The following is a 27392-nucleotide window of genomic DNA, read 5'->3' as shown; positions in this document are numbered from 1 at the left end:
TCAGTCACTCGCATGTGTACGTTCCATCGCTGAACTTAAATGACCTCACTTGTTTTGTGATTGACTGGAGCTAATCTATATCATCTATGCTAATGAGGCTCATTTCTATGATGAACATGATTAAATGTTATGCGCTGGCTAAATGTTATGTGCTGATTAAATGTTATGTGCTGGCTAAATGTTATGTGCTGATTAAATGTTATGCGCTGGCTAAATGTTATGTGCTGATTAAATGTTATGTGCTGGCTAAATGTTATGTGCTGACTAAATGTTATGCGCTGGCTAAATGTTATGTGCTGATTAAATGTTATGTGCTGGCTAAATGCTATGTGTGATTGAATGTTATGTGCTGATTAAATGTTATACGCTGGCTAAATGTTATGTGCTGATTAAATGTTATGTGCTGGCTAAATGTTGTGCTGATTAAATGTTATGTGCTGGCTAAATGTTATTTGCTGATTGAATGTTATGTGCTGATTAAATGTTATGTGCTCATTAAATGTTATGTGCTGGCTAAATGTTATGTGCTGATTAAATGTTATGTGCTGATTAAATGTTAAGTGCTGATTAAATGTTATGTGCTGATTAAATGTTAAGTGTTGATTAAATGTTATGTGCTGGCTAACCGAAAGGACTGTGCTACAAATGTGTTTGAAAAGCTGTTAAATTCAGCTGCCACACCTTCTGGTCTGAGTAATTTTACTTGTGCAAAAACCAAGGCTAATTGGCTGCAGTCCTTGGATGCCATAAGCAACATCTTGTGCTATTGGCTGTGAGGAGAGACATTTGTGAAAAGGCCAGGAGCGATTGGCTGGCACTCAGATTTGTGTACAGGCAAGACCAGGCAAGAAGGGCAGAAAGTGAGAAGATGTTTTCAGGAATCATAGCTTGACTCATACTCACAAAACCAAGGTCCAACTTTTCTCTTTCATATATAGGCATACACACACACACACACACACACACACACACACACACACACACACACACAAACAAAAAGTCTCTCATTTAAAAACTAATGTGCAAAAGTGAGAAAGTCTGGGCCTCCTCCTGGTGCCCCTGGTTGCCATGACAACAGCACGCAGACCTGCAAGGTCACTTTGTCAGACAGAGGTAGCAAACAGTCATTTAGAGATGGAGAGAGAGACAGCAAGAGTGTAGGAGAGAGAGAGAAATAGAGAAAGAGTGAAAGAGTGACACAGAAAAGAGGAAGAAAGTAAAACAGAGAGAGAGAGAGAGAAAGAGACGGAAAGTCACAGGAACTTTGGAATTGTGTGATAAAAAAAACAAAAAAACATGAGGAATTATAGCTCCTTGTGCCTCTGCATATACATATGTGTGGATTAGATGTTAGAGGTGTCTAGCAGGTGGGTGTGTCCTGGGCCTCCATCTCTACTGCTTTTTCTCTGTTGGTCAGCAAGGTCAACTGTGTCAAACCCATGAAACCGAGGATGGCGACCCATGAAAAAGTAAGTGAAAGCAAAACAATAACAACGACAACTGAGAGCAATCTTATAAGCAGGAAAAAACTCACAGGACCAAAAGAACATTCCCACATATCTACTGACCTGCAGGCCAGTGCTGGTCTTAAATTGACAGGTGGCAGATCTCCCATTAACATATAAATTAAGCTGTCAGCTGTCGCCTGGCGGATCGGGTGAACTAATGGTATAAAACAAGATGCCTGAGGGCAATCGCATGAGACAAGGTAGCTCAGAGAAACACTCAGCACCTGTTTATCTGAACTGCTGAATCTCTGCCGCGTGGGGAATTTGCACAAAGTGGCCTGTAGCCTGTCAGCGCGGTGGCAGCTATGTCTCTAGCAGAGGCTCAAACGTTGTGCTTTCTTCCTCTGTTTAAAAAGTGTTCTAGCGCTCGTCCGTTCTTCCCACAATATGGCCTGCAGTTGATAACATGAGAGTTCTGCCGTTAAAAAAACGCAACAGCAGTGGATCCCACCAGCCTCGCAGCTATCGGTGCGTTCAGACGAGTGATTCATTTGCTGAGTCAGATAAGGTCAACAGAAGCTAAAGCAGCGGACCAGAGCCACTGGGAGACAAGAGAATAGGCACATGGGCGAAGCAGCAGGCTGTGGCAAAACAGGAGATGCAGAGACTCCGCAGCTGAGAATCATTCCGCGGTCACAGCATACATGTGATCTTTCTTGCCTCTACGGGTTCCTCGTTAACCAGGCGCCATTAGAATTCGTGTATGAGATGCCAGACGCATTTCTCTGCTATCTGCTTCACTCCTTGTCTTTTCTGTTCTCTTTCTTTCTCTCTCTTTCCTCTGTACCTCCTGTCTCCTCATCTGTCTACCCCTCCAGGGCGAGAAAGTGGCACGGGTTTCAAAAGTATACCGAGGGCCATAATGGGGCCTTGAGAAATGAACTAAAAAAAAAGCCCCTGAGTTCTTGTCAGGCAGGGGACAGGGAATTACAGCGCTGGGGGAGTGAGGTGGGTTGGCTTTTGGGGCGGGGGGGGGGGTTGTCTGTGATTGGATCCACTCTCAAAAACCGCATGGAGGCAAAAGTGTAATCACACGCCATCAAGAAGTTATCCAGGGATCACTGTTGCTTCAGCTCGCCATGAACCACTCAGGAACACAGGCATAAACTAATCAGTATGACACAGGATCATCCTGAGCAGTAAACCCATCTGCGCCATACAATGCAGCACAGAGAGAGAGAGAGAGAGAGAGAGAGAGAGAGAGAGAGAGAGAGCGAGAGAGACGAGGGGGAGAAAATGGGGACGGAAGAGTTGAAGGGAGAGGGAAGGAGAGAGCGAAGGAGAGAGAAAGACAAGAGGAGAAAATGAAAGAGGCACAAAATAAGGAAAAACAGAAAGTGCAAGAAAGGAATAAGGCAATAAATAATTAGATGCATAATCAGAAGGGAAAACAATACAGAGGCAGAGAAAAGGAACTGGAAACAGTCTATGACAGCACAGAAACAACCTGAAATGAACAGTGTATGAATTAACTGACATCATGTTATGAAAACTAGGCCAGCCTGTCCAGGCATAGTTATAAGATGACCAAAGTTTAAGATGACCAATTATCTGTCACTTCATAATTCACTGCATGACATACAGCATCTCATTAAAGTAAGTCTTTAAAAAAAGAAGAAAAAAGCACTTAATTGAAACAAATCAAGAAGAAATATGCACTCTGAGGTAATGCTTCTTAACAAGGTGCCATGGTGAACTCACACTGACCCCAAACTTGTCAGTGTGTGCCAACTCTTACTGCACTGGATTTTACACACACACACACACACACACACACACACACACACACACATTACAAACAGAGTGTTTGCATGCACTAACAAATAAAAGCTGCACAGAATTTCCATTTTGAGAAAGGCCCAATACATTATGATCAATACATTATGACCCCCTGAGAGCAGTTTGGTTTATGATGATTTAATCAGAACTGCACTGACAGGAGGATAAAGACTGCTCTTTATTTCACAATTACACAGATGTGTTCATTTTTAAGTGCATCAGGCTGTGCAAGGAGACCATCTTGGCTCCGCGTCACCGCGTGTAAATCGCTTAAAATGACTGATGACCATTGAGCAACTGCCAAATTCTCTTGTTTTTATTTATCCATTTATTTTTATGAATAACTCATTGAAAATAGGCAATCGAGAAGTTAAATGTTCATAAGGAAATTATTTTTTAAATCCTGCCACTACCCAAGTGGCAGTTGCTGCATTTATGCACTGTGGAGTGAGAGGACCGCATGTAAAGCTCCAAAACGATATCACAAGTGACCTGTTTATCTTACCAGACAATACTGATTTGCAGATACTAATCCTCAGTCCCTCCATCCTGTTCCCTTAGCATACATATACGTGCGTGCGCGTGTGTGTGTGCATGTGTGCGTGTGTGTGTGTGTGTGTGTGTGTGTGTGTGTGTGTGTGTGTGTGTGTGTGTGTGTGTTTTTGAGTATGTGTGTGTGCAAGTGTGTTTAGACCTGCTGGAGCTCATTTACTTTCCAGGAAGGTTGCATTCAGATCCTGGCACATTTCGATGGAGTGTTTGTTCTGCTCCTTGTATTCTCCATTTGCTATCTGACTGACCGTGCCCTAACTACGGCATGCGGCACAGAGCTCCAGGATCCCAGGATCCCCACCATTTAAGGTATCCCAGATCGTCCCAGCCCAGAACCACACACAGTGCATGTGCTACAGACCTGCATATCACGGCACCAATATTCAGAGGTGCCCTTTGTAAAAATATCTAGACACCTACACTCAATGTAAAAACACTAGCAATAATTGGTGTCCACCTGTCCAAAGTGTTTCAACATGAAACTTCCCCAAACATCACATATTCACTACTGACAGCTGAATAACTGAAGTTCACAGAACCCTACCTGCGAGTCAGTTACATGGATCTGTAAATGGGAGCCAATGAACACCATATGAGGATGCTAATCTCCATTAAAATTCTTGGTTCGATTCCACTAGGAGCACTCTACAGCTAAGATTATCACATGCCACACAAACACACACACACACCAACATTCAGGTCTAATACAGAGGGGCTTCATTCCTGGGTGGAAACTGAATGAGATGAAGGAGTAAGAGAAGAGTTTAAGAAAATGTATTTCCAAATTTTAATTCCAAATTTCTGATTTCTGGGGCCTCTACTTGAACTGGGGGGTGTGAGCAGTAATGCCGAAACACGGACAAAGAGCTGCTAGTCTCTACAGAGCCGCCAGCATGCACGACCCCCAGTTTCCCTCTAGAGCTGCTCATGAGTAATGCTGGAATGTTTTACACATGTATCATAGATAATTTACTGAGGGAATTTTGTATCAAATGCTCCATGTATGGAAATGAATAAGCAGGTATGTATGTACGCGACGTATTAAACGTATGTAATGTCCCACAGAATAAAAACTACATTTTCGGAAGACAACTATATCAAAGGGACGTCAATGTGCGAAAATCATGAGAATGAAAATGGCGTGTTTGTGAATACACTAAGTGCAGGACACGGCAGGAAACGAATTAACAATCCGTGGACAAACATCGAGGTCAAAAAAAAGACAACAGAAAAAAGCTGGACTTTTTTCTAATTAACCAAAATACAAACATACAACATCCAGCAACCTACACACTGCCTTCAGTAGTCTGTTTGAAGTGGTTTGCTTTTCTGTGCCATGGAACTCCTTTACTTTTACAATTCATTATATTGTTTGCCGTTAAATATCCGAACTTTATCCGAACGTTAATCTTGATGATTATTCTATTCCTGTATGATCTACAACTGCAGACAGCCAGAGAAGATATTGTTTTTTCAATCATTTCGATGATTTGCCACTAATGGTGGTCACTTCGCTCCGGGTCTGGCCAAACATTCATGCGCAATTACATTTACGCGCCCGCGTTCCATTTTCCCGAGCGCTTCTTGCTGTTATAATTTCGTTTATTTATTTGCGCTTCTTTTCTTTTCTCTCCACTGCGGCACACGAGAGCAAGACAAAGACACCGGACAGGTGCGATTGCATCTATCTTCTTGATTCCTTTCTGCCTCTCTCTCCAGAACTAATTCAATAACGGCAGCTACCGCAGCGTTTAGACTGTGATTTAGAGGCCGCTCACCGAGCGGCCGCTGTGTTCCAGCAGCAGCTTACTGTGGCCAGCGCGGTCATCGATACCGACTCGCCTCTGTTGCTGGCTTCTGCTACTGTTCTCGTTTGAGTTCTCATTTGAGTTCTTCGACAAACTACTGCCTCTGTGAACACGCAGGATCCGCAGCAAACATCGCGAACGCTTTGCTTGGTCATTACCGACGCGTCTGCGACGGTCAATGCCATTACGAAGCTATACAGCTGTGGGGGAGTCAAAAGGAGAATCCATTTTGTTTGACATTTGATAAAGAAATATATATATATTTTATTAATCATAGTAGTATTTATGTTTATTGATCCGTCTGAGCATGAGGAAAGCATGCTCAAAATAGCGTCTCGAAGAACATTGTGCTATTACGCCTTATTTTATGTTTAACCACTATATTATATTAAATGTACGCATGGTTGCATTGTTATTATTTACTTTCAGATTTAAGGACTACACATTCATATCTGTATTGGTATTATAATAAATAATTCAACTGTGTTGTCTTTCCTCTGCAAACAATGGCTTGAATGATGGCTGAGAGAGGCTTGACTGTTGACTCACACTTTTCACTTAGCAATGTCCTTCTCTAGATACTCGTGTAAACAATAACCTATCTGAACGAGAAACGACTTTTTTTTTGTTTTTTAAGCCATAATTGTAATATTTTGAGTTAGAGAAAATCTGTTTGCATTTTAATCATTCTCATATATGTTGTCCTATTTTTTAAAAGCTAGTACTGTAAGTAATATTACAAGGGTCACACGAGACAGTGAGCAGGGATGAAATTCAAAGAACAGGCATGAAAAGCCTATCAACCACTTCAAGAAAGGCATACCTGGGCAGCTGCGTTGCCTAACACCACCATAAACCACAAGAGCTCGGTGAGTGTCGTGGAGACGTCAGGGAGAAGGGGTTTGGTGGGGGCGAGGAGGCCTGGATCAGCTGATCTTACCTGGGGTCACAGTCCTGTGGCTCGACCTCAGGAGCATCCGGGGCAGGGCAGCAGAACTGGTGCAGCACTGTCTGATTCCTGTCAGGGCGAGAGAGAGAAAGAGAACACCAGAGGACAGGTAAGGAGGGCATTCACCTTACAATGGGTAGATGGTCCAAAAAATGGTTAGATAGTGAAGCTGTGGCAATATCACAAGAAAAAAGCAAGAGTCATAATAAGGTACACGACAGGGCAGCTGCACAATTTGCCCTTGGTGCAGTAGATTATATATATTTCTTCTTCTTCTTCTTCTTCTTCTTCTTCTTCTTCTTCCTCCTCCTCCTCCTATTTGGAGCGTCAGCCTTTAGCTGTGTGTGGACACTTCTATGTGTAGTGTTCGCAGTATAATACTTGGCTCTTCTGCCAGACAGGCTCTGCACATTTCCTGACATGTTATGCAGGGCATTTGCACTTGCCATTTCAGTGTTAGAGGAAGTATCTTCCATGCTGACCATGAACAGTGTGTCAGTAAATACAAATGTTCCTTCTACCACGTCCTTTCTCTCAGGGGCTGAAATTTTCCACCGTACATCCTGTTCCCTTCCACATCTCTCTCTTTTTCTCTGACCCCTGTAAATCCCTCGCTCTCCCTCTATTCACTTGACATATTCTAAAGCAATGCTTCCCCCCTCCTGATCCTTATGAGCCCCAACATTTTAGTGTTTTCCCAACTCCCAACACCCTACTCAGCAATCCATAAACAACATTCATGTAAAATGTGTGTGTTGGGGGCATGGGAGCTCTAACATTTGCAGTGCAAGGCTAAACACTGATCCCAACGAATTTATGGCAAGCTGGTACTTAACACCATTTGGGAAGGTACCCATGTAACACTGACACATTCAATGTGCCTCATAATAACCAGGATGGATTGGTGCTGTTAAACAAGAGGATGTGTTAGAGCCATCACAGTGTCTCATTTACATGTGGATTCCAATGATTTTGAAGGGTTTTTAGAGCAATTTGCTCTAAAAAAAATTGTGGCGGGATGGTTTCAATTTGATTGCAGTTTGCATGCAGATCTGGGAAATGGTATGCATGGAATCAGAGAGTCCAGACAGACCAGACAAGGACAGAGGTGCACTCAGCAAGAAGGAGCATGCAGTCCCCCAACCACAGCTGCGATGGTTAGAGGAACACTGATGCAGGGAAGACCATGGGTAATTAATCATAATCCTTAATGGCCTTTGTAATCGTGTTTTCCTTAATGGATGTGACCCGAGAGCTTTTAATAGTCTGAGCACACAACCTCAAAAGGGAGCAAAATGGGACGCCATGTTGATTGGCATAATGACTTTTAAAAAGAGGTCTAAAATAAATAAGGGAATGTGATGCAGTCATTGATCAGTGGACAGACAGAAAGCTCTGCTCACGCTGATGAAGCCTGGTTAAGCCAGCATAAAAGTCAGTGACCCTGACAACACTCCTATATCATATTAACACATTTCTGCACTTGAGGCAGTCGTCTATGTGACATTTCAGGCTTGAGTGTTTTTTTAAGTAACAAATGTACCTATTCGGTCTCAACATTGTTCATAGAAAGTTTTTTTTTACTTAAATGCAGTGTAATAAAAGATGACATTTCAACAGGAATCCTCTGGGATATTTTTTTTTCCCACACAGAACAGATGGGCACAGAATCAGGAGTCTGGAATCTGGAAATAATCATTAAGTATTTAGCATTTTGGTCATTTTAGTAATTGTACAGTACAACAATTCAGATTACTATTTCCAAATATTAAATGTCATACTTACTTACTTCCCCAAGAGAGGGCTTAAAAATATGAAATGACTAAAAACTTAAATGTCACATTCATGACAGAGCAAAACTCTCGTACATATTTAGAAAAAAATGTCTGCACTGGCTTTTGGTAAGGGGGCTTTTTTTCTATCTTTCTTTCTATTTTTCTTTCCTTCTTTCATTTTTTAAAAATGTGAAAAATATGTTTAGATTCTGAAGATAGCAGATTAAAATCACCTTCTGAATGGTCCTAAAAACTAACTGAACATTAACTGGCATTTAGTCGATTATTTTGTGGGTCTTTCCTTTCCAGTACTGTGCCCTCAGAAGGCATTTTCAAGACATTGCCAAAAATGTACATGGAAGAGTCTTTCCTGTTCTTCTAAGGGGTTTTGTTTATTACTTGCTACAATTTTCATAAATGTAATCAATATTATATTTGTTTCATAAATTAAATTATATTAAATTATAATAAACCATTCTACCGCTGCAAAAAAAAAGGGAAGAATCAATCTATAGATGCTATACAAGAAAAAAAGAAAAAAGGATATGATTTAGAAGTTTCTGGGCAGAACTGAACAAATTTGGAATATTATTTTCAATCCTGGAGTAAATTTGCACACATACAAAGATACACATGGAAGAAGCTATAGGAAATGAATCATAAGCTTGACCAACCATCTGATGAAGGAAATTAGGTATGCCTCATCTCTGACCAAAACATAACAAGTCAGGAGCTCACTAGGATCATTTGAGAAACATCCACTCTCCTCCTCCCCCACGTGTCCTTAAGTCTTTAAGCTACTGAGGTAGGTGCCCGATCCATCTGACAACACAGAGAAGGGGACACATTATGTAAATATGTTTGAAACACATTTCTCTCACGCATGTGTTACTGAAATTTTACCACCGCAAAGCCTCATTGTAGTTTTTTTGGAGTCTGAATGCGACTGCGTTCATAAGTCTAACTACTTGCTCCTTGGCATTTCCCCATGCTCTCTGCTCTTTGCTAGGCACTGTTCATTTGCTAATTCTTTTTTCTTTTTTTTTGTCTTTTCACAGTAATTAAAGCGCTGACTCTTTTGATCTTTAATTAATGACGTTAACAGGGAGACAGGACACAAAAGTGCCCTACCTAAGGAGGGGCCCTTCCAAACACCCACTATGAATAAAATGAGGAGGTGGAAGAAGCCATCTTTTAGCAATTAGACACTGCAGCCAAGTGTGACATCCGACGGACAAGGGGTCATGACGCAGTGATGGGGGATTTGGTAAAGGAGGACTGAACAGAGACTTGGGCCAAAGGGAATCATACACACTTTATCCCTCTTATTATCTCTCTCTCGCTCCCTGTCTCAGGCACACAAACACACACACACACACACACACACACAAACGTACACAGACATGCACACACACATGCACGCACACAGATATTTATGGGAGGCCTCCACTCTGTAACACCAGCCTGACAGCTGTGCCTTTCCTCTCTCCTGCCACCAGCCCATGGTGTGAAGTCAAGTGCAGGAATTTGTGCAGTTGCACAGATACGCTTCCTTAGAGCACAAGAGAGTGGGAGTTTAATACAGACTAGTAGAGCTGAGGTACAAAGAGAGCTGCGTGGGTTTTTGGGGGCCCGGATTCATGGGGCCGTTTAGGTCTTGAAGTAATGTCACACCTCTTTTTTTGCTCTAATGCTTATACTCCACTGTAGGTTTAAACCTGAAAGTGGGTCACTGATGTAGCTTCCTTTTTGTGGTTCTAGACGGTGCTGCAATAGCTTTCTCTGACTTATTTTATTAAAAAATGTCAAAGAATATCATTTTTGCTGTTTGTTATTTTCCATTTTACCAATACCAGTGATTCCTTTAGAGATAATTTATCACCCTTTGAGACTCGATTTGATGAGGTCATCACTTCCCGTGCGTCTGTTTGATGAGGTCACTGCCACTTGCCCTGCTGAATATCAGGTCAACTAGCTCATTCAGTGATGTGATGGATGTGCAGAAGAAAACTGAGCACACCAAAACATTGTCACATGGGGGGGTGAGGCTGAATGTCAACAAAACCCTTTAGGTACAGGTCTGGAGATGGAGGATTGGATGAAGATGTACCCAGAGCTTAATGTCATTGTTTTCCATTCATTTTTCCCCCTTTTTTCCACTATCCTTCCCCTTCCAGTCATTCTGTGTTGGCTAATGTATGGCCTTCATATTAAGAACTGGGCATGGAGTGTTGATCTAGGTAGCGGTACCAAACTGTGCTTTCCTGGTTCACTGGTTTCCCTGCTCCAGTGGTTTCATTCACCAGTTAGTTCTCAATAGGGAAAACACTGAAAGCCCTACATTACACACATATATGAGCCATGTTAATGTACCCCTTCAGTGTTCACACGGCATGAAACAAGAAGAAGAGAAGTGCTCCACAGAGAAAGTCTGTGGTAGTATGCAAAGGGAGCCATCATTAACACAGCGTTGTATGGCCAATGCCAGTTTTTGTGCTTTCCGTCTTAACTTTTTGTTTTTTTGTTGTTGTTGTTAAAAACAGACAAGTGAGTGAGTAAAAGCCAACTGAGATGGCATGCAATAACACAGTTAAATTTTTATGAGATATCTTGCCTGAACTAAGTCATACTGAGTTTTTCATAAAAATGCATAAATCTGTGTGAGGCAGTGATTCCATGCAATCACACAGGAACCAGAACTAATGACTGTCAGTCTGAAATATCATCTTTCTTAAGAGGAGCATTCAGGCTGCAGGAAGGAGTCATTTTTCCTTTTAAACAACTTTGTTGAAATAAATGAAAAAGATCCATTTAAAAAATCTATTTCACAAATGTTTAAATTTTAAGTCATAATTATAAAGTATAATTTCTGACCTTAATAAATCAAAAAAGAAAAGAGAAGACAGATGGAAATACGGGAAAACTTCCAATTGTATTAATTTACATATTAAAACTTCTGGCACTGTGAGTATTTCATACTTCTGTGTTGAGACTCCATTTTGAGATTGTCCTTGCCAAGTGTGCTCAATGCACTATGGCAAGTGAAAAGCATTGTTGGCATGACAACACTCAACCAACTTAACTCAGCAGCCAACAATGGCATTGATTCTTAATCCAGGCGAGTGTACAGCACACCCCTGTCTGACCAAGGTAAACTGTTAAGTGGGATGCATCTCTCTGGCATGGTGAGGGATGAGATAATTAGGTGTCCTTTAACTCCACATCTTCTACACAGTCTTGTAACTCCACATCTTCTACACAGTCCTGTAACTCCACATCTACTACACAGTGCTGTAACTCCACATCTACTACACAGTCCTGTAACTCCACATCTTCTACACAGTCCTGTAACTCCACATCTACTATACAGTCCTGTAATTCCACATCTTCTACACAGTCCTGTAACTCCACATCTACTACACAGTGCTGTAACTCCACATCTACTACACAGTCCTGTAACTCCACATCTTCTACACAGTCCTGTAACTCCACATCTACTATACAGTCCTGTAATTCCACATCTTCTACACAGTCCTGTAACTCCACAACTACTACACAGTCCTGTAACTCCACATCTACTACACAGTGCTGTAACTCCACATCTGCTACACAGTCCTGTAACTCCACAACTACTACACAGTCCTGTAACTCCACATCTACTACACAGTGCTGTAACTCCACATCTGCTACACAGTGCTGTAACTCCACATCTACTACACAGTGCTGTAACTCCACATCTGCTACACAGTCCTGTAACTCCACATCTACTGAGAAAAAAAAGAATGAAGAACGTATTAAGAACATTAGGCAAGCAGTTTCAGGCTGGAGTGAAAATAACAGTGGACTGAGCTCAGACAGCCTCATGGGGATGTGCACTCAAAACGAAGAGCCTCAACCATGTCTCTCTAAATTCACTCACAAGCATGTACACCCACCTGGCCACACACACACACACACACACACACACACACACACACACACACACACACACACACACACACACACACACACACACACACACACACACACACACACACACACACACATACACACACACCAGCTTACATCAGCACAGAAGCTGGGGCTATCCCTAGAGGTTCTGATCTTCAACAATGTTGTCAGAGTAAAAAGATTGAAAGAGAGAGTGTGTGAAAGAGAAAGTTAAAGAGGGACAGAGAGAGAAGAAGAAGAAGAAGAAGAAGAAGAAGAAGAAGAAGAAGAAGAAGAAGAAGAAGAAGAAGAAGGGGAAGAGCAGAGGAAAAGTAGAGAGGATTAACTTCTTTTGAGGGAATGACAGGTTGACAGAAGAACAAGCGCCTCATATCTTCAAGTCACTGCATCTTGAGTTACATGTTGTACGCATGGCTTCAAAAAACGTCCTGCCTCGCTACTGCACTCTTTCACTGAGCGACAGTGAGGCTAAGGGGACCACTCACACACAGAGCGAATGCACATACAGTGGTGACTGAGAGCGAATTATAACTGTCCTGTTGACAGTGCTCGCCAAGCCATTAGAGAACCACACACTGCTGATTAAATTTATCCAAGCCTGCAGGACTCCTGGTGACTCTAATTACAGCACTCTCGTTTTCCAAGAAGAACGCACAGACATGCACAGAGTAAGCATCTGAGAACTAGAGCATAAAAGTTGAGCTGTGGAGGAAGAGGGAAATAGATGTGTAAACCAAAGCGTGCATACAGCCTCGGAGAAGAGCCTATGAGCAAGAGAACCCAGACAGGAACTGGAAGGCCGGCAAGTTGAATGCTGGGATGGACTGGGTATTCCTGACCACTGAGGCTAGTCCCACGATCCTGGATAAAACCGCTCTACTGCTGCGGTCTGGAGGAAAGGCACTTGACCTGTACACAATCGCGGGCAACATGCTCCACAAAACAACACGTTTCCATTATCATAAAATAGATCGCAAAAGTGAACCAGCAAAGATTTGTGAGCTTTAGCTCCTGGAAGAGCTGAAATGAAGTAGGCTAATAAAGCGAATAACTGGGAGATAACGTAAACAGGAGAAGACAAAAGGAGGAAAAGAATCAAAATGTTGGAAGAAGTTTTCTTCAGTCAGGAGAAAATTGAAGTCTACCTTTGTCACCAGCACTGCAGCTCTTCGCTCACTGAGAAACTGGATGTAGTGTTTCCAGTGTTATTTCTACTCATGTTTACACATATTTTAAGGTGGCAAACACCAAGTCCAGTTTTATGCTTTTTTCCAGCTAGTCTAACATACTCATGACTTCATCACTATAGAATTGTAAAACATATTGAAATGCTACTACAGGTGTTTTTTTTTTTACATTGTCTTGATGAAACTGCACCTCAGAACTGCGTTTTAATGAGTTTTCACATGCATTTCAAATAATCTGTGAGCACTACTGGTTCTGTAAACCAGGAGATTGCAGCAAGCCATTACACCAGAATCCACAAATGTTTGAATGTGAGCCCCCAAATTAAGCTTTCATCTGATCTGGCATTAACAGCCTTTGCAGGATTACCAAGCATTTTACAAATTCCTAATTCATTTCTAAAATGACAACACACCAGACCCCAGCCATCACAAATTCATCAGGTACGAGAGCAATTGCAATTACTCCTCTCAACGAACTACAGTGTAACAGACCTATCTCAAACCAGTGGGACAGGGTGTCCCAGTGCTCCAGACTATGCCCTGTCCAGACTCCAGACTATACCCTGACCAGACTCCAGACTATACCCTGTCCAGACTCCAGACTATACCCTGAGCAGACTCCAGACTATACCCTGAGCAGACTCCAGACTATACCCTGAGCAGACTCCAAACTATACCCTGACCAGACTCCAGACTATACCCTGACCAGAATCCAAACTATACCCTGACCAGATGCTACCCTGAGCAGACTCCAAACTATACCCCAAGCAGACTGAAAACTATACCTCAAGCAGACTCCAGACTATACCCAAAGGTGATATCACAAACACTAGTGAGCTAAAAGAAATAAGACAAAACAAAGATCTTTTCTTATCAGTTTAAGTATGCTTACTACTGACCAGTACTGAAATACTAGCAGTAGCAACATAGCAACAGTAGCAACAACATTTTACCCTCTCTCTATTTTTAATATTTTTGTGCATGAGTCTGTGCTCAGTGACCCCAAAATTGTTTTTTACAGGCTGACATATTTGCCCAAGTACTAGTGTAGCTTTTATTCATACCCCAATGCTGAACATTATACACAGTAGAACAGTAATTAGTGGAGCCTTCCTGGGCTAGGTAAGTAGGATTAGCTATCGTTATTCTTTAACAAAATCAGCACAACCTGACAGCAGCCTGGGGCAATTTCACGACCCCTTGTGTATGTGCATGTATGAATGCAGCCATGCATGAATGGACCTGACATCCAAAAAAAAAAAAAAAAACAGAGAGAGAGAGAGAGAGAGAGAGAGAGAGAGAGAGAGAGAGAGAGAGAGAGAGAGAGAGAGAATAAGAGGGAAAGAGAGAATATGGAATCAGAATGGAAAGGGTACATAAATCATATATCTAGAAATCGGGCAGTAACAGCAGAAAGAAGCAGGAGACACACACACACATACATACACACACACACACACACTCACACACACACACACACACACACACAGGGGACTGGACATTTTCTGTCTGCTTTCATCACCTGTGCAGTTCCCTACAGGATCCGCTGGATGGATTTTGCCATTAGTCTTAGTCAGAAATATAATATCATCTGACATTTCCAAGGAAACAGCCAGTGATCTGGGAATGAACACCCCATGCCATGGCTATAGGAATTACTCAGAGTCAAATGTGGCATGGATCAAAGCTGTTTTCACAGCACCAACAAACAAATCATCAACAGTGCAGGCACTAAGGAATGCACAACATGATACGAATGGACTGACCTCCTGCTTGAGTAACAGAAAATGTAATAACATTTCTGAAGCTATAAAGATGTAATTACATCACTACCAAATGCTTTAACCTCCCGATTAAATCCTGCGATGAGAAGGGAAAACGAGGTGAATAGTACAGCTAATTAAAGTGAAAGAAAACAGGTAGTCTTAGCTGAGAATTCATGCTTTTGTGTGTGTGTGTGTGTGTGTGTGTGTGTGTGTGTGTGTGTGTGTGTGTGTGTGTGTGTGTGTGTGTGTGTGTGTGTTGCGCGGGAGGCTTCCCCTTTTTATTTTTGTCCTCTCTCAAGGTTTGTCCCTTTTACCCTCTAAAGGAGCTTTTCCAAACCACACTCACTCTTACCTGGCTCATTAGGCAACTGGGCTTCTGCAAAGCTGCTTTGAAATAATGTCTGCTGTGAAATTTCTATACAAATAAATAAATAAATAAACTCAACTATATTGGACTGAATAAAAACATGGCAACAGGAACGGTTTTTCATGGTCATTTGTACAACTTTGTGGATCACAATTATTTTTGTTTCATTCTTTACTGCATATTGTTCTTTCGATCAGTCTCTGTTATGGTTTGTTTGTTACAATACAAGTGATCAAGGGATGTACTTTGTCAGAATGAGAACCACGATAGTTGGAAGTACTGCAATTTATCATGAGCGTTTAGGACAAAATGGCTGAATTACATTTGTGTGAAAACAAATACTTGGAGAATGTGCCAATCTATTGTCCTGAGTGACGTCAAAAGAGTTTTATTCTTGATTTCTCAACATGTGTCGTGTGTGTGTGTGTGTGTGTGTGTGTGTGTGTGTGTGTGTGTGTGTGTGTGTGTGTGTGTGTGTGTGTGTGTGTGTGTGCAGCAAGGAACAGCAGAGTGTACTAGATAAAGTATATGGGATGATAGTGGTTCACTGATATAACCCTAAAGTTATATCAGTGCATAAACATATCAAGTTGCCAGTGTACCTAACACTCACCAACATGCAGTGAACACATAACCATACTGTGACTGCCACTTGATGTTTCACTTCATTTATAAATCTAAATTTATACCTCTAAATCTAAATACTTGCATTGCTGAACTGTGGTGCTAAAGAAAGATTAACTCAGATATCATTATTTCCAAGGAACACTAAAAATAGAATAAAACAGATATATTATTAAATGTCCTATATGACAACGGGGTATGACAGTGCCTTGATTGTGTAAAGATTGCATGTGCAGGTGCATTGATTACACTCGGTTTGCCTACCCTGTCTGCAGCATTTCAATTAAAAATACTTAAAGCTCATCTCCAGCATTGAAAATGCTAATTTAACATTAAGCAAATGCTGTATCATAAATGGCAGTGAAGGAAGCCACTGTGTGCTCGCTGAGTGAGGCAGTAATGAAAGCTTAGCAGCGTCGCCTACACGACTCTTGGTTTAATTGCTGTCGACAGCACAGCTAGTCAAGGACAAAGTCCCAGCTACTGCTAGCGCATGTGAATGGCGTCGCTCCACACAAATGTGGCTGTGACGCTGCAGTCTGAGCAGTAATAAACACGGGCCAATATGAACTGCCGTGCACGCTGACTCGTGTCTAATGCCAAGCCACTCCAAACGCGGCCTCTGTGCCCTTAATCTCTCACGCGCGCTCTCAGGAAACAATCAGAGGGGACGTCACGCACACTCATTTGTACAAGCTCACCACACCTGCATCAGCCTTCTCTCTCCCCTCCTCTTCTGTCCACGCAGGGTGGTCGGGCTTTGGACAGTCACCATTCACACAGCCTAACAAAACCTCCCACTCAGCTCACACACACACACACACACACACACACACACACACACACACACACACACACACACACACACACATACCCACAAACAAGCACACACACACACACACACACACACACACACACACACACACACACACACACACACACATGTAAGCTCACAAAAACGCATACCCACATGCACTCACACACAGACACACACACACACACACACAAACACACACACACACACGTAAGCTCACAAAAACGCATACCCACACCCACTCACACACATTTAAACACACACACACACACACATATATACACACCCACACCCACAAACAAACACACACATACGCACACACATACACACAAACACACACACTCATGCATAAAGCAGCAAGCTGCACATGCACAGCCTCAGCTAGCAGACCAGATTCACAGATTCACAGATACTCTTCAAAAAGAAACCAAGCAGTTTAAATCCACAGGGCACTCAATATGTGATATTCATGAATTTTGTTTTGGCATCACCTGAGCTTTAGCCAGACACATAATAAACAGACAGATGTGCCAAGCATCTGCATGGTGATAAAAGACAGAAACTCCTCTGAGAGAGAGAAAAAAACATTAGCAGAACTTTAACATTTGTGTTTATGACTCTCATAAGACTCAAATGTGTCATGAACTGCAAAGGTTATAAACATTAGCTGCATTTGCCACATCCCTGGAAGGTTTATAGTAGAAAGCACCCTTTTATGGCCTCAAAGCATACAGGCTTAATAGGCTGCATCATCAAATGTATAACTTGACAAAATGACATTTGGATGTTAGAGCTTATGAAATGGTCTCCAGCAGCCTGTCAGTCAGCAGTATCTGCAATGCACCTGAAGTGCTGGGAGATCGCATGCCGTTACAGCTCAGTCAAGCCTGGGTAGCCTTGACAGAATATAAAAATCTGAAAGTTTTGCATGGTTTCCTTTTTGGGTAGCCCTCTGTAGCATGCCGCAATACTCCCAGAGCAACTGTGATACCTGACAAAACAGCAAAAGAAAAAAATTTGCTCTGCAGAACAAACCTGGTGTGGGACCGCACGGGCGTTTAATATAAGTCTGAATTTTCCTCAGTGGCTCTTACAATGGACATATAAGAAGTTTCAGAGCATTCGATTCCGGTTCATTTTCAAAAAGGTTTCAGTTAAATTCAATTAAAATTTTAAATGTAAATTTTTCCCTATCATGTCAGCTTACCATGCAAGACTTTTACCTCTGATGACAAACGTTTGTTTGTCTCATGCAGTCAGTCATGAATTTGTGCACTATTAATGTGATGTTAAAACAGCCAGTAGTCCATATGTTGGTTGGTTTACTTCCTGCATAGGTTTGCATATGGAGAGCTTGCATTCTCAACAAAGCAACCATACTACAGATCAACTGGAACCTTACTCCAGCCACCTCACACAGGTGAACTCATTTAAGGTTTCTTCAAAAAAAATCACCAATTTTTAACACAAATCGTGCGATAATTTAGAACTGCCAGTATGAAATTTCTTTCCCCAACACACTGGTCCCAGCCCACAAACTAATTAACATGGGTGTTTAAGATGGGAACATTCACGTGTAATGTGCTGAGCTACTCCAGGACCAGAACTGGGAAATACTGGTGGACTGAGAGATGGAGAGAGAGAGAGAGAGAGAGAGAGAGAGAGAGAGAGAGAGAGAGAGAGAGAGAGAAGGGAGGCAGAACCATTCATTCAAAGAGCACTGTAATTACTAGATATTCCCTCCTAGTGTGAGGTGCCATACCTTAATTTGCCTTGCCTTCCTGCTACAGTCCTGGTAGCCCATACCAACCTGTAGCTGCCAAGACTCAGAGACAGATGCACATAGAGGGGACCAAACCAATGAAAGAGGGGCAAGGTGGCAGGTGTGGTATTGTGTGTGTGTGTGTGCGTGTGCGTGTGTGTGTGTGTGTGTGTGTGTGTGTGTGTGTGTGTGTGTGTGTGTGGAACACTTATGTGTTTTAAATGAGGATTGAGTCCTTAGTGCTGGTGGTGTTTTGAGATACACTGTCAACTATACTCCAGAGCCCAAAAGATATCCTCCAGCAGCATGGCCACATATCACCATACACCATACATCTATAATCACTATCCACACAGTTTTAGAAAAGACCATGAAAAACCTTTCCTGTTGCCATGTTTTTATTTAGTCCAATTTAGCTGTATTTAGTTATTTAGTTGTATAGACATTTCACAGCAGACATTATTTCAAAGCAGCTTTGCAGAAGCTCAGTTGCCTAATGAGCCAGGTAAGAGTGAGTGTGGTTTGGAAAAGCTCCTTTAGAGGGTAAAAGGGACAAACCTTGAGAGAAGACAAAAATAAAAAGGGGAACCTCCCCCCCCTCCTCACATACACACACTCACACACACACACACACACACACACACACACACACACACACACATTAAGATAAAATAAAAATACTAAATACTTTGGATAATCTTTAGGCAAAAAAAGGATTCCAGGCAACGCACCTACTGATATTCTTGATCAAGGTGGGACAGAGAAATTCTCAACAGGTATTAAATTATTCTTTCTACTGGCCCAAAATTGTTAGTTTTTTTGCTAATCAAATTCAAAATCACCTCAGGTGTGTGTATAAAAAAAAAACTTTGTTTGTCTGTCTCTGAGCCTTGCCAGCAGTGGACTGCTAATGGATGCCAGACTGTCACAGGAAGCATGGAGGAGTGAGAACAGAAGTGTGAGCCTACATTAGGAGTGACCCACCACAGTTTTTTCCAGCTGCTCCCAATGTGTGATGCTGGCCCCCTGTCATATTAGCAATGTCAATGTTAGTATAAATACACAAAGCTGTAAAGGTTACGGGTGGTGTTGGGTCCAGCTGCACCCCCCCAGCGCACCTCAGGCTCTGTCCACAAGTTCGTCACCCAAGAAACCCATCCCTGCATCCAGTTGGTCCAATTGTGTGCTCTACACATGCCTGGAAACTCCCCCACCCATCTGGGGTTTATTCAAATTGGACTCGCTGAAGCCTTCCGTCTGGTCACATCCCAGCAGTGGAGGGACCACAGGGAGACATGACCCTTTCAGAGCAGACTTTAACTTTCAGTACAACCTATGGGGCTCTGAACAAACAGGTTAAGCAGTCTTTGTACAGTTCATCACATGATGACTATTCCATTTCCTCTCTAAATGGCATTTGGCCTAATCTACACGTATTTGTCTATATAATAGTGAATGTGCGATAAATGGCTCGATGGCTGATAGCATTGTCATATGGCATTATCAGAACCAGAGTGAAAAGTGAGAATAACAAGGCTGTTTGGCATCCAGTAGCTTTCAAGTGTCACATTTTTAGCTGCAATGATATGCTCTTAATTTAACATTTACTGACCGCTGTAATAAACCATACTATCCTCATGACCTTCAGAGGAGCATCACACAAGGTTAAATCAAAGTTAAATGCAAGTTAAATGCATTGAGCTTTCATGATCACCTTTTTTTGTACTGGTTTTATGAGTCACGGCATTAGGCTACATAAAGCTACATCTGGCAACCATTCTAAAAACTTTTGGCTGTGGTGCCTCAGATCTGATAATGACTTACCTTTACAACAATCATTTCATATTTTAATATTTCTGCATATTATTTAATGATCACATCTATGTGCAAAATAACAGAGGGTGGAAGCAGGTTGCAATATAAAAGGCTTTTATGTTCCTATTATATGGATGTAGACGTATTGTTGTAATGCCACATACATTTAATAGGATATTTACTATAGTGTCATTGATAACATTGAATTAATTTTTTTATAGTAAATATAGGCAAACCAACATGTAAGCATACATATTACAGCCTTATTTTGTGACATTTCATTGCTTGTTTGGTGTTATTTATATTCCACATAGAATATTTTGTTTAAACCTTTCCGTGACTCTCTCTGGGTATTTATGCGTATATTCAAGCCAAAGGAAACAACAGATGGTGTAACGTGTGTATGTGTTTGTGTGGCTGGTCATGTGACACAGACAGAGAGACAGATTCACTGCTAAACCCAAGCAGGGAAAAGGAGGTCAAATCAACACATCAGCAAATCAGTTCCTTCATTAACCATGCAATTAAAACCTTCATACAAGGAATCAAAGTAGTTGCAAAGATTTGAGAGGTGACGTCATATTTACTTACACAGGCAAATCAAACTGATCTGTTAGGAGCGTCAGACTGGTTTCTTCTTTATATCACTGGCTATGAGACAAATATGACTGTCACAATACATATCCTCCCAAACGTCTCCTTGTATGTGTGTGTGTGTGCGTGTATGTTCGTCCGTGTGGCCACGCCCTCCCTGTGTTTCACACCTGCTCCTCGCTGAGTATCATTAATATGCGTGTATAGAAGTCTATCGTTTATGTGCGAATGTTGTCGGTGTTTAACCCGGATAACCTGCGTGCTACGTCTTCGCTGTTGTGTGTTAATAAATGTATGCCTCTTTTACGAAACTTGTCCCCGCATCCTGGTTTAACTCCACATCGTGACAATGACATTAAAGCTTTGTTCACTTTGCAAAATATGTACAGTTTTTCCTCATTTTGCAGAGATTCCACGTGTGAATACCACGACACTACTGCAGAATACTCCCGCCCTGCTTTAAGATCACATGCAACCTTTTAAATGCTGCCTGAGTCATGATTAAAGGGCACACACAGAGACAAGAAGAACGTGTACTTTGTCTGTGGAGCATTGATGTTCACTCAGCGCTTCTCCTTACTGAGCAATAGAACAGCACACACTGCCTAAACCAAATCTGAGTGAAAACCTAACACAGCAATGGGATCATTTCTCCTAAAATGACTAAAAGCTGAAACTTCCCCATGAGAAGATAATAGTGACACCAGGATGTCACTAATCAATGGCTGGTGTGAGGGGAATTTTCATGATCACACCATGCAAAGTCCATACAAATCTTTGTAAATGAATATTCCAGCATTTTTCAACCAACTCTCTGTGTAGTATATGCTTTATTTCTACTGACAGTCATTGATTAATTAAAATAACTGTTATTACCATTAGAAAGATACTGATGTATATCACAAGCAGAATAAGATATGTTTAAAAATATTCTATAATATCCATTAGAGATAAATAATGTTGTATATAAAATCAGAATTCAACTTCTTCAGAAAGACCAACCTTCAGTGCATAAGAAGACATTTCCGTCTGGCCGTTTGCAGGAATGGTCTGGTTTTAGACCGTCAAACAATTAAACTGCAAATTCTTAAGACTATTAAATAAAAGATCATTCCATCAGTTTTTATGGCTAGTGCATTGGGTTCTGAAATAAACAAGTGTTGAACTGGCCTCAAAGATGTAATGACATCACTCAAACAGACATAAATCATATTTAAAAGCTAATGCACTGAGGGCTGGCTTTGGATGTCTCAAAATAAATGTAGGCTAATCTACATTTAAATGTTACCTTCTTTTCTGAATGCTCTTTTTGTTGTAGGACAAGTGTTCTGTGGCTGTGTGCAAAATTTCAGACCCAATCCCAGTTTATCACAGATGACTAGTTCTACTGACTTATTCAGAGACTGGAACCAGGCAAAACTTTTAAAAAAGAAAAACAATAATTTAAGTGAACCTTTATGACCTTCGCTAATGATGTGTTTATTCTTTATACTGCTTAGAATTTCAAGCAGAAAGGTATGCTTCTGATAAAATAAATGTAAAATAGTAAATTATATCACTTAATGCTTAAATTGCAGTTATTGGATTTCTTTGCTAAAGGTACACACACTGAAGGTCGTTCTCAAAAGCAGACTGCCAGTAACACACTGGCTACATACAGGGTAACAGTAACTCACTGTTACATTAGAAAAATATTTTTAAAAATAGATAAACTCTGACATTTGTTGTAAAAGCTGGATCCATAAGACCTCTTGAAGGACATCTCCAAAAGGACCTGTGTGCCATTCGTTCATCTGCACCCTCTGTACTGTGGATGTGATTTGTGATGCCCGTTAATCCTATACTGCACATTAACTTCCCTACATGCAGCTGATCTGCCCTGTGCCCTACTGTCTCCTGTCTATGCCTGCTCTTTGTCTTGCTGCCGGCTGTAGTGTAGATCTCTTGGGAGACCATGCTATACCTCAACCTCATCATAAACCCCCTCAGTGCCAGAGGAGGCACATCTCTCATGCATCTTTTCCAGCATTGGAAAAAGGACTTCTCTGCTTTGAACTAGTGTCTGATTAGTCACTGATGAGGCACAGAATTCAGATGCAGCCAGTCGTGGTACTAATAATGACTACTATGCAGCTTCTAGCATGTTAAGGAAACAACTGGAGGAAAGGACATTCTCTTTTGTATTGCACTCTACCAAGCACATACTTAGAATGTGTATTAGAAACATTTATATGTTAGACACATATTTGTTGCTATACACAATCTGTATGGTATTAGCCATGCTCCAGCTCTTTACTAATGGCCAGTTTCTGACCACAGAATAAGTTCTGATGGAATATTTTGGGTAACAGGTCACTTACAACCAAGCAATAACACTGAAAGATAGAAATTCTCCAGTGCTACAATTCCTGATACACTCATACAGACATAACACCTGCTACCCAGCCACTACTATGTCAATGTACTCATCAGACTCATCAGTGACCAACGGACAGATTTTGCATGCTAACTGATGAGTTATAATCTGTAATAACTGTGCACCGATACATGGCGCCTTTAATATAGGTGCCTCCAAACAGTGGCGAGTAAGTGGTTTGGTCGCTTTTGTGAGGTGCTTCTAATAAAGTAGGTGGTGAATGTATGTTTGCATGAAAATAGGAAATAAAAAGATGACGTAACAGTCGGTTTCGCCTACTTTCACATTAATTTCGCTAATGACTTCTGAATATATTTATTTGATCTTAGAACTGTAATAAATGCTTTCATCTATTATCTGCGTTTATTTGTTTTGCACCAGCGCACCTAGACAAATACCAGTCTGTTAAAACTAGATACTTGCTTTAGCGTTGAAAACGCTCCGAATTAATTAAACACTTGTGCTAGAAGTATTTTTACAGCGTTAAGGGCAATCAGCTCAAGTTAATTCACGTGTGCTGGTTTTATATTGTTCTCGGTACGATGTCTACGTGATCTTAGTCGACGTAAGTAATTTTAAAAGCTCTGTGAAGCTATAAAATAGTTTATGTCCAGCTGATAGTGGCTCTTTCGTGCCAGGACTAAAAGAATTACGTCAGTATTGAGAAGGAAAATAAAGTGTTCATTGTTAAAAAGAGTATTAAATGTATTATGTGAGTTCTTGCATTACTTGTGTATTATAGTGCGCTGGCAATGAAACATAAAGGCGCTTTTTTCACTCACTCGGCTTTCCTTGCGAGTCCAACCGAGCGGCAGAGGGTTGTGGGAGTCTGCGGAACCAGTGATTTGCAGCACGGGCTCCTCTTGTCTTCCTCCGCTGAATCGGGGCTCGAGTGGCTCGCTCTCGGAGAAGGCGGAGAAGCGGGCACCAGCTGCAAATGCTGCGGGTGATGGATCGGCGGCGTGGGCTGGGGAAGATGCTGCGGCGGCGGCGGTGTCAGCTGGCAGTGGTGCTGCCGCGGTGGCTGGCCTGGAGTCCCGGCTTTGCTTGCGGCCGGGTGAGGATGCTGGAGGACCTGCGGCTGCGGGCTGACGGCCGGCGCCGGCGGATGAGGATGGTGGTGGTGGTACTGATGCGGCTCTCTCAGCCGACGGTTTTCGCCAATGAGATCTTCGACCTTCCTTTCGAGCTCGTCGATCCTCTGTCGCTGCGTCTGTATCAGACTCTGCTGGTTTTGCACTATGGTTGTCAGTTCTTTTAGGTAAAGCACTGCTTTCATTGGATTATCCAGCAGACTCTCCATCACTACAGTCGCGGGTGCTTGACAGCAGTAGCCTCAGCCCGGTGTCACAGGGAGGACCTTGGGTATTTTCGTCGGGGAGGTCGGAGCTGTGAGTGGTTCGCCGAGATGCGCGCTCACTCTGCCCTGGTCTCTCTGAGAGTTCCTGATTACGCTGCAAGGATGCGGGTGATGCGCTGGTGCGGAGGGATCAACATCAGAGGACATTGGAGGAGGAGCCGTAGTAGGAGGATGACGTCAGCTCCGTGGCCAACAACAGAAGAGCGTGTTTGCTCTTAAAAGTTAACCCCATCCATTCCTTTATTTCCTGTCGGTTGCCTGTTAATGTGGATTTGGCGAGTTCTCCAAATTCATGACGTTTCTGCTCCTAAATATCCATAAAGAACTATCTGTCTGCATGGAAATAGTTCCACGTGTAAGAAACGGAGCTCTGTGATTGAACAAACACGACTTACAAGCATGCTATCCGGTGTAAGAACGGCTGAACTTGTTGCATGACCAGACACCAGTCCAGTATCCCTGGTGGTCTCTGCTTAGCATGTAGCCGATGTAAACGAGCTGTTCTGCTTCCTATACCTCCAACACTGCTGGAACAGTTGAAAAACGTTTCCACCTGACCATGCATAAATGTGTCACGGGTCTGCTCTCCCCATATATATCAATGTAGCGTGTGGCCGGTCAGTCAAGATGAGAATAATGGACCCGTTAAACAGCACCATGGCCAGTGGGATACGTCTATGTGACATTGGGCCAGCGCAACGTCACTGAACTTGCTCCAGAAGTTTCATACTGAGTTCCACAAATCAAATTTTAATGCAGAATTAGTTAATCTGTAGTTAAAATAATCAATGGGTAAAATTAAATAATAAATATCGTGCAAATTGCATTTCAAATTGTGTTCTCCCCGGCAGAATCCGCTACAACACACAAACGACGCTCTCGCACATTGTAATGCATGTTTGCTGTCCTAAATCACAATGACATGCCGAGATGGTTCAGGATTTGGAATCTGAATGCACTTTTCAACCTCCAAAGATTGATACACTGATATGATTTTCCATTCCCACTTATGCGGCGTATATCTGAGTCATGCTTATGCCCAGCACTCAAATGACGAATCTGTTTGTACGCTCTGTCCGTGTGGACACTTGGATAAAGAGCGATGACAATACGATGTGCACTGTGCCGTGTCTCACCAGACTTGGCAAGCTGTTCGCTTTTCTCCGAGCGTGATGCCAAAGCCTTGATCCATGTCGCTGGTGTATGATTAAGCTCAGCAGAAAGCATATTAGTGCTGTGAATGATTGCTTAGCGCGGCAAATTTTGGCCTTTTTCCTCGCTACTCATATAGCAGTAGCGTACGGCCTCAGGCTGGTAGAGAATTCTTACCGCAGAGCATGAAAGGTGTTGGCTGAGTGTCTTGGTGTTCATTCAAGTGGTCTCAGTGTGCGGTAACAAATCACCATGCCAGACATCTTCCCCTCGGCGTGTGGCTAAGATTAGACCTACATATTATGTAATTAAGAGGTGAAGGCTATACTGATGCTAGTAGTTATGTCAGTATTTTCTAGTAAATGAAGGAATGGTGATTAACCAAGTGCCTTGAAGTGGTTAGGGATCATCCAAGCCCTCCTCAAAGAGGTGGGTCTCCAGTCTATGTTTGAAGACACCAAGGGACTCCATTCTGCATATAATTTTCAATTTAAATTAAAAATGTTCCAAATGTGTGGCTAGCTAGCATTTATTTTTATTCTGTTGACTGCCCTATTGCAGTGTTTTAGCATATAAGTTCCTGTTATAGTTCCTATTAGATTGACAGGCTCTCTAACTACTTAATATTAGTTGCAGACAAGTGCCAACAGATCAGAGATCAAGCTGTATGTCAGATATAAACAAGACATTGACACACTAATCCATCTCCCCAGGATATACAGCAAAAACAATGGAATGCCATTCAGACTGCATAAGTGGCCATACGGTTACAAAGAGAGGGAAGGTAGCAAGAACAGGGATCACACTACCAGAGGGTAATATAACATGTTGAGGACAGCTACAAGTACCTTTGAATCCCACAGGCAAATGGGAATCATGAAGAGGCCAAAAGGAAAGCAGATAGAGCCAAATACCTACAAAGAGTGAGGCATTTCCTGCAAAGTCAGCTGAATGGGAAAGACTAGAACTGAGCTATCAGATCTATGCCCTGCCAGTCATCAGGTACCCCACTGGCATAATATGCTGGACTAAGGAGGAGATAGAAGCCAGTAACAACAAGACAAGGAAATGTCTCACAATGCACAATGATAGTTTCATCTCAACCACAGGATGAAACAACTAAGATCCAAGAATACACCAGGACAATGGCCCGAAGTGACAAAGTGCCTAGTGAGTACCTCAGACAGCAGAAATGCGAGGAGGATTGAAATGA

The 27392-nt window shown here is 42.1% G+C and overlaps 1 protein-coding gene across 3 annotated transcripts in view; it reads right to left on the bottom strand.

Annotated features, from left to right (window-relative positions):
* iqsec3a (IQ motif and Sec7 domain ArfGEF 3a) overlaps positions 1–25844 on the bottom strand; it is an 80737-nt gene extending 54893 nt beyond the window's left edge. For 2 of the 3 annotated variants that reach the window (XM_035528639.1, XM_027020668.2), the window contains exons 1-2: positions 24450–25844; positions 6588–6665 (exon numbers count right to left, since the gene is read on the bottom strand). In XM_035528639.1, coding sequence (XP_035384532.1) covers positions 6588–6665; positions 24450–24970 — 599 coding nt within the window. In that variant the 5' untranslated portion in view covers positions 24971–25844. Of the gene's footprint in view, positions 1–6587; positions 6666–24449 lie in introns of those variants that run through there. The other variant, XM_035528640.1, reaches the window with a different exon arrangement.
* Between the last annotated feature and the right edge of the window lie 1548 nt (positions 25845–27392).

The sequence above is a fragment of the Electrophorus electricus genome, chromosome 7 (genome assembly GCF_013358815.1).
Source record: "Electrophorus electricus isolate fEleEle1 chromosome 7, fEleEle1.pri, whole genome shotgun sequence".
Classification (NCBI taxonomy): Eukaryota; Metazoa; Chordata; class Actinopteri; order Gymnotiformes; family Gymnotidae; genus Electrophorus; species Electrophorus electricus.
This window is presented reverse-complemented; position numbering and strand designations above follow the sequence as displayed.